Source organism: Sinocyclocheilus grahami, unplaced genomic scaffold, assembly GCF_001515645.1.
Source record: "Sinocyclocheilus grahami isolate Dianchi unplaced genomic scaffold, SAMN03320097.WGS_v1.1 scaffold7.1, whole genome shotgun sequence".
NCBI lineage: Eukaryota > Metazoa > Chordata > Actinopteri > Cypriniformes > Cyprinidae > Sinocyclocheilus > Sinocyclocheilus grahami.
Genome location: NW_015505186.1, coordinates 241,081 through 250,313, shown reverse-complemented (window position 1 = coordinate 250,313; position 9,233 = coordinate 241,081). Strand labels below are relative to the sequence as shown.

The 9,233-nt window shown below is 37.0% G+C and overlaps 1 protein-coding gene across 5 annotated transcripts in view; it reads right to left on the bottom strand.

Moving 5' to 3' along the window:
• The window catches only part of foxn2a (forkhead box N2a), a 71,420-nt gene that overhangs the window by 6,662 nt on the left and 55,525 nt on the right, over positions 1-9,233 (bottom strand). For all 5 annotated transcript variants that reach the window (XR_001609586.1, XR_001609583.1, XM_016276581.1 and 2 more), the window contains exons 3-5: positions 8,214-8,338; positions 7,933-7,982; positions 7,145-7,213 (exon numbers count right to left, since the gene is read on the bottom strand). Coding sequence is in view for 3 of the 5 variants with exons in the window: in XM_016276581.1 (XP_016132067.1) it covers positions 7,145-7,213; positions 7,933-7,982; positions 8,214-8,338 (244 nt within the window). In the remaining 2 variants the exon portion in view is untranslated. The remainder of the gene's footprint in view (positions 1-7,144; positions 7,214-7,932; positions 7,983-8,213; positions 8,339-9,233) is intronic.

The following is a 9,233-nucleotide window of genomic DNA, read 5'->3' as shown; positions in this document are numbered from 1 at the left end:
TATTTATTTATTTATTAGGGCTGAACGATTAATTGCATTTGCGATAATATCGCGATATGAAACATTTTGATTTTTCAATCGCAGAGGCTGCGATTACACGGTCACGTGACAGGCGAGAGTAAAGAGTAGGGCTGGACAATATGGCCAAAATTGAGATCACGATATATTTCTTAATTTCAGTCGATACGATATAATTCCGATATCGATATGAACACTATTTATCTGAAATAGAAATCTTTTGTAACAATATAAATGCCTTTATCATCACTTTTGATCAATTTTAAGCATCCTTGCTAAATAAAAATAATTTCTTTCCCAAAAAAATAATACAAATTATACTGAATGGAATAGTGTATAATGTTACAAAAGCTTTTTATTTCAGATAAATGCTGATCTTTGGATCTTTCTATTCATCAAAGAATCTTGAAAAAAAAAAAATGTACTCAACTGTTTTAGATATTGATAATCAGCAAATCAGCATATTAGAATGATTTCTGAAGGATCATGTGACACTGAAGACTGGAGTAATGATGCTGAAAATTTACCTATGTATGATCACAGGAATAAATTACATTTTAAAATCTATTCAAATAGAAAGCAACTTTAAATAGTACAAATATTTCAACATTTTACTGTACAAATAAATTGTACTGTTTTTGATCAAATAAATGCAGCCTTGGTGAGCAGAAGAAAATTCTTAAAAAAAAAAATCCTTAAAAATCTTACTGTTCAAAAACTTTTGACTGGTAGTGCAGGCTGATTATTCTTATAGATTGAAACAAATGTGCTTCAGCCAAAAAAAAGGGTATGAAAAGCAGCTCCGCTCATGAATGCTACTTTATCAGATCAAATGAAAACGCCATCGAAACTTTTCTGAAGACAGTCGGTTCCCTTCAGAGATACATTCATATAAAACACCCGCGGCGTGTTATGATTTTGAAACGTGCAGTGCTCATGTTTATTCAATGAAGTCAAACGCCACAAATAAATCAATGTATGGGAAACACTGGGAATGTATATCGAAATATCGGAAATGTGTTTAAAAATCATATCACCGTTATTGAAAAAAATTATATCGCGATACATATTGATATTGAATTATTGTCCAGCCCTAGTAAAGAGGTATGTTTGACTTGAAGATCAGATCGGTGTATGACATCAAAGTACGGCGAGCGAGAGAAAGCATAAGGAGTACTCTGATGACACACTCATCGGTCTAAGCAGCGCTGCTTCAAGTCGAGCGCGGGCCATCAGCAGAAAAAGAAAAGAAATAAAACAGTAAACAGCCAAAGGACGTAACTTAGAATGGGTGATGGATCAGTTTGTGAAAGGGAAGAGAAAAGCCATAGATGAAGTCGCACAGACCCAGGCAGGTGCTGGTCATTTAAAAGCTAAATGCAGAAAATATGACGAGGCATAACTTGCTCTCGGCTTCACTCACAGTGTCTATACCGGACGCGACAGTCTTCGCGTCACGCCGCAACAGCTCTACACTGGACGTGACAAAGCGACCGTTGCTAATCATTTTAACTTTGTGTCAGTACGTCATAAATAGAACAAGGCATCAGTTTAATGTCGCGTTGCATCCAGAGTACACAGTGTCACTGGTTATAATGGTTCTACTGTATTTTGCTGCTCGCGTCCGGTGTAGACATGTGTTTAATGTCGTTGGTGAGGAGGAAAGCCTGTGTGTGTCCTATACCTTAGCAGACAGCACGAAACCCACAAAAAATAAATAAATAACAGAGTAAAGAGATAAAGTCGGCGACATTGACTCGTCATTTTTGCACTAGTGGACAAGCCTGTATGCATGTTTCGTACGGATTACATAATCTGAGAATATTTATTTTCCATTTGAATTGGTTCAATTTGAAATTAGACGTTTCACTCACTATAGATATATTTTTCATGTCTGTAAAGGTAAGTATACACGGAGTTTCGAAGTTTCGCGCTCAAGTTCAGAGAGACTGAAACGGCAGAAAGCGCATGCTGTTTGCTTTCATTATTTTACAAAAGCGCAATGTTTTGTTGTTATTGTGAGAACACACAAATAAACGTAGAGTCTTTACAGATTTGAAAGATGTATTACTCTTATCTGTATGACCAAAATGAGGGAGTATTTTAAGAGTAAGTGGGTGCAGTGGCACCTCCATCTGTCCTGCAGTGAGCGCTGCTCCACACTCCGCATACACACTTGAATAGCGCACATTTCTCTAGGTTAACATTAGATTGAGCGGCCATGTAAAGTTGATGCTACTTACATATTTTCAGATGAAAAGCCATATCTGAGGTCGATGAATGATTGGCAAGTGTTTGGATGTCCTGACTGATGTACTATATTACCACACAGACCAGTCATTAATGATCTGCGTGACTTCGCCAATGTGGATTTTTTTTTCTGCGACTAAGCGACTAATACAATTTTGGTCGACCAAGTCTCTTCTGGTCAACTAACGGTTAGTCGACTATCAGCAGCCCTACAAAAATATTTTAAAAATCCTGTTTCTTCAGAACATTTATGTTTAATCTATCTAATAGTGTGTTGGTCATACTATACAATGATTTATAGCTTGTCTTTGTTGAATAATACAGAACATAAAGAGCTTTAAAAAAATTATTGCATATTAAATCGCAATTGCAATATTGGTATAAAAAAAATAAATAAAAAAAATAAAAATCGCAATTAGATTATATAACATTTAAAATTTTTTGTAATTAATCAAACAACCAACATACATAAATATTACAAATATTGCATAGCTAATATTTCTCACACACACACACACACACACACAAACATATGCATTGTGTGTGTGTGTGTGTGTGTGAGAGAAATATTAGAAATAGTATTATTACAGTAATATTTATAATATAGTAATAATAATAGTATAATATTTTTATAAGTTAAAAATAAAGTTAAACAAAGTATTTAAAAGTTACAAATTAGGTATGGTGATATCTAATTAAACATTTTTTTTACTCTATTTACCAGAGTGTCTTGTCTCTATTTAATTATCCTATAAAAGACAGAAAAAGAAATTTCACCATGTTTTTAGTAATAAATTGTAAAAAATCAGGCAAATGTTATATATAAAAAAAAAACCTCTGTAAAAATTTTCAAAATTGAGATTTCTGAAAGTGATATAAAATAAATACTTAAAATATGTATTTTGCATTTTTTCTTTCCACTAGTCTGAAACAACACATTATGAAAAGCCAAATGAGCCAAAATCTCAAAATTGACCAGTGCATGAAAAAACAATGTTTTGTAGTGTCTTTCTATTCTATGGCTCTAAAGGATTTTGGGACATTGTCTTGACAGGTTTCATGAGGTTTAGCCAGTTATACAATTTTTTCATGTAAATTTTCCATCTCTGAAGTGTCAATCTGTAAACTGCCATTATGAATCGCATCATCAAGTACTTTATCTGCCGTCTTAATGAAGCACTCTTATGATGGTTTATTCTGCTACGGATGATTAAGGCTCATTAGAGGTAGTGAACACTACAGTGACATGCTTAACGAGGATAAAGACGTGTAAAGGAAGTGCAATGCTGCACTAATTACCAGCAAGAGCTTTTAGTTGCTACGCAGACATATTTTCAAAATCATCTCCATAAATGATGCAAATGTGCCGTTCTGCATGAACCTGAACTAAACAGACTCATCCGCTGCACGAGGCGACACTCGGTGTAACATCAGTCTCACAGATACAGATTTCAGACTTGCCAGCATCAACATTATAGAGCAGTGGTTCTCAACCTTTTTTTCCACTGGGCCGCACTATGGTCCAAGTGCAAGTCTCACGGGCCGCACGCATATCATTTACATATTACGTCACCAATACAAACCAACCAGAATTATAATAGCCTATTATAGCCTAAATGTTATGATATCTAATCGATTACATTCATTGAAATAAATAAATAAATAATTATACTCACCATTAATAAAACACCTGATGCTGTCGGGAGCTGACCAATTTTGTGAAATTCGGCTCGAAAGGAGTAACAGCACAATGAAGTTGCAATTGTAAGACGCAGTCTGTAAGACGCGGACGGAAGCGTGACATTGCAGAAAATGTGCGTTCACAAATGTAGCCTATGTTGATCCAATTATCAGTAGCACACAAGATGCGACGACGATGTAAGTTTTGCTGCTTTTTAATGTTTTTATTAGCCTATCCAGCTGAACCCAGTAGATGCGGTGATGCTGCGCTGTTTATTTAAAATATTGCGGAAAAAGAGAACATCGATGCGGAGATTATGTTGTTTACGTCAAAAAAGCAACCAAGCCGTTCACACAGAACTCATGTTTTGCGCATAATCTATCACCGTTGCACTTGCGTCGCGCACAAGAGAGCCACATGTTTAGAAAGCCATGTAAAATTAATGTAACTTTAAAATTGTAAATTTAATGTAACAATGTAACTTTATGGCGGGTTTTTTCCCATCCCAATAAATCTTATGTTTTTAAATGAAAAAAGTCTTGTGTGATTGGCTTTCATCCCTTTGTATCAAACTATGGAAATAAATAAATAAATAATTATACTCACCATTAATAAAACACCTGATGCTGTCGGGAGCTGACCAATTTTGTGAAATTCGGCTCGAAAGGAGTAACAGCACAATGAAGTTGCAATTGTAAGACGCAGTCTGTAAGACGCGGACGGAAGCGTGACATTGCAGAAAATGTGCGTTCACAAATGTAGCCTATGTTGATCCAAATATGGAAAGCACTTTCGAATTTAATAATCTGAGGTTCTCTCCAGAGATGTTTTGCCACATTTCTGCAATTAAGACCGTGCTACCGCGACTGTCAAGAGCGGCTCGACGTGTTTTGTGTCCCGCAGCAGCAGCATGCATGCCGTCAGCGCAGCTGAAGAGATCTGCGTTCAAATGCACGCAATAGGCTAAAGCTTGCCGCAAAGCACCAGCAAAAATAATTACCATGAATGTGTCAGGGGGAAATAGTAAGGAGATATTTGAATTATTTGGCAGAAAGCGCATCGTGTTTGTTTTCTTTATTTTATAAAAGCACAATGTTTTGTTGATATTGTGAGTGCACACAAATAAAAGTAGACCCTTTACAGTTACGAATGATGTATTACTCTTATCTTTACGAGCAAAAATGACGGCGTATCCACTAGGGCTGTGCGATTAATCGAAATCGAATCGAAATCGCGATTTGAGACGTTGCGATTTCCTAATCGCAAAGCCTGCGATATGGACGCGATATTACTCCGTTCCAGAGCATATGCATGACTGCCAGCCTTGAGTTGCAGTCTTACTAACCAACAGAGTGAGCGCACCTCTGTTCTCCCCAATCAGCACCGTTCTAGTCAACTGCGTAAACACCCACCATTTAAAAAAAATTAAAACAGAAGGCGGGAGAGAGACCGAGTGGGATTATGACATCTACTGGGTCAGATCGATAGTTAAGCAAATTTAAATTAAAGAAAAACATATGCAACAATAAGCTTCGAAATGACAGACAACAAACAAAAAAGGTAATTTCCAAGAGCTGCATTCGATAGAACATTCGATAGAATAATTGAATATTTGATAGATACATTAGATACAACTATACAACATTCGATAGATACCGTGATAGAATGTTTGATACAGCGATAGAACGTTTGATACAGCGATAGAATATTCGATAGATAAGGCGACAGAACGTTCAATTAGATACAGCGATAGAACATTCAATAGATACAACGATATAACGTTCGATAGAGACAGCGATAGAAAGTTTATTAGATACAGCGACAGAACGTTCGATAGCCACAACAATAGAATGTTCGATAGATACAGCGATAGAACGTTTGAAAGATACAGCGATACAAAGTTTGATAGATACAACGATAGAACGTTTGATAGATACAACGATAGAACGTTCGATAGATACAGCGCTAGAATGTTTGATAGAAACAGCGATAGAACGTTCGATAGATACAACAATAGAATGTTCAATAGATACAACGATAGAACGTTTGATAGATACAACGATAGAACGTTCGATAGATACAGCGCTAGAATGTTTGATAGAAACAGCGATAGAACGTTCGATAGATACAACAATAGAATGTTCAATAGATACAACGATAGAACGTTTGATAGATACAACGATAGAACGTTCGATAGATACAGCGCTAGAATGTTTGATAGAAACAGCGATAGAACGTTCGATAGATACAACAATAGAATGTTCAATAGATACAACGATAGAACGTTTGATAGATACAACGATAGAACGTTCGATAGATACAGCGCTAGAATGTTTGATAGAAACAGCGATAGAACGTTCGATAGATACAACAATAGAATGTTCAATAGATACAACGATAGAACGTTTGATAGATACAACGATAGAACGTTCGATAGATACAGCGCTAGAATGTTTGATAGAAACAGCGATAGAACGTTCGATAGATACAACAATAGAATGTTCAATAGATACAACGATAGAACGTTTGATAGATACAACGATAGAACGTCCGATAGATACAGCGCTAGAAAGTTTATTAGATACAGCGACAGAACGTTCGATAGCCACAACAATAGAATGTTCAATAGATACAGCGATAGAAAGTTTGATGGATACAACGATAGAACTTTTGATAGATACAACAATAGAACTTTCAATAGATACAGCGATAGAACATTTGAAAGATACAGCGATACAAAGTTTGATAGCTACAACGATAGAACGTTTGATAGATACAACGATAGAACGTCCGATAGATATGGCGTTAGAATGTTTGTTAGATACGTTAGATAAAACTATAAAACTTCTAGTAGATACAACGTTAGAACATTTGACTGATACAATGATACAATGTTCGATAGATACAATGATATAATAATGTTCAATAGATACAGCGTTAGATAAACAACAGAACGTTCTAGAGATATAGTGATAGAACGTTCGACAGATTCAGCAATAGAACGTTAGGTACAAAAATAGGATGTTAGAAACAATGGTACAACGTTAAGATACAACAATGTTAGACAATGATAGACAGAATGATAGAACAATAGATAGATAGATAGATAGATAGATAGATAGATAGATAGATAGATAGAATAACAGGACGTTAGAATGACAGACATAATGATAGATAGATGGGGTCTTCTCTTACATGGGTCACTATGGTGTCCAGGGGCCGAGTTTAAGAGCATCATAGCAGTGGCGGCATCAATGTCAGACTCTGTAAAGGACATAAAGACACACAGCGGTCAGAGCACTGCTCAGTGTCAGAGTGTGTGTGTGTGTTTATGTGGGGAGATCAAGGGACTGGAGTTTCTCTGTTTCCATGCATCCCTTCAGAACATTTGAATTATTCATTACCAACCAGACAGAGGACAGAGTGAACACAACAGCCACCATACTCAAGGAGATGGAGAAAGAGAAAGAAAATGCATAAAAAGGACAAATAATGAAACCAGTCCAGCCTACATGAAAAATCAAAAAAACTAAAATCACAGGGTTCTCTTACTTTGTGGTCAATGAGTTTCCATACTTTTGAAAGATGAGAAATGGGTATAACTTCTAATAATTAAAATAAATAAATAAATAAATGTAAATATAAAATAAATCAAAATAAATGCAATACATAAATTAAAAATAAATAAATAAACTAACAAATATATAAAACTTATTCCCTGGGAACATGGAAATGTTGAACAGTGGAGAGCTGTGATCATGAGAAATCACTAAAAATCATGTAGGTGTGATGTGTAAAACCGGTTTCCTAATCTCACAGGGCGTGTCCTCAATGACTCAAATGACAGTCATTTAACCAGACTTAATTGCTTTCAAGCACACTGGAACATGCATGCTTTTATATGTTCTGTGACTAACAAGATTTCAAATTGGCACTTGTTTTGACAGACATTCAACTTAAAAAAAAAAACAGAGATGGCTCACCTTTGAGAGAGCAGCCCTGGAGGAAGAGGTGACGTGCGGGTGAGAAGGCACTGTCAGACAGACACACACACACACACACACACACACACACACACAGAGAGACAGACAGTAAGACATAAAGCAGGACCATGAGTCAAGGCACTTATGATGGCTTGAGAGCCAAATGACAACAGAACCACTTTTTCAGAGATGTGTGGAACAGTGCCGGTTTGCATGCATGCATCAAACATTAGCTAATGCATCTCCATTAGTTTGTGCTCTAGTAAATGTGTGTGTGTTACCTGGGTGGGGAAGCAGGGGGCGTGCAGAAGGAGTGGGCTGAGGGAAAGTGCTGTTTCTTCAGGGCTTGGATCAGATTGGGTCTGTATTCAGGGTCCACACACCACAGAGAGCCCTTCCCATTAACCTAGATGAAACACATCAACACACACAGTTAGATCAGCAGGTAAGGACAGAAGACGACTTCAGCAAATCGAAAGTAAACAAACACTAATTCATTTTTATTAGAGCCCGACCGATATATCGTTTTGCCGATATTATCGGCCGATATGAGCCCGTCACCGATATATCGGTATTGGCGAATATGCCGACGATATGATTTTTTTTTTTACAGAACATATAAACGCAGATAAAATGCTTGAAATGGGGTAATTACTTAGTTTGTCCAGCAGAGCGCGCTCCATTGTTTGCTACTGGCAACCTGGATGAAACGCTTTAAAGCTTAGTCTATGGAAAACCACTGAAACTTTGAACGGCCATATCTCCGTAACTTTATTTTAATTTAACCAAATTCGGGGGATCCTTTCAGCTCGAGAAACCCTCTCGAACGCGAATTGAGTGTAAGTCTAGAGGCCCGCTTCTGAATGAGACCACCCCTGTGTTGATAGCCCCCGGGGTTTGGGAGTTACGGGTGGTTAAATTCACTGTCCAGCTCCGACCAATCAAGTGATCCCGAGGGGCTACCGACGCGCGGAGGGATATATCGATATCGGCCTTTTTTTACTCCCTAATATCAGTATCGGCCCCAAAAAACCCATATCGTCGGGCTCTAATTTTTATCTAATGTGACTAAACACGCACTTGGGTCACGCTGACTGAAACAACTGCTCAGGTCGCTTGTTGATTGCTTTTGAGAAAGAACTAATTTACAGAAGTTTTCCAGGGATGTGGCATCAAATCATCAAAACTGTCTGTTCCCCAAAACACCCCCTAAAGTGGGTTACTTTATATTGGTCAAATATTCTCCTGTCAATAAAATCTACAGTCATTATACTGCTGTTTGAGGTCTTACTTTATGGATT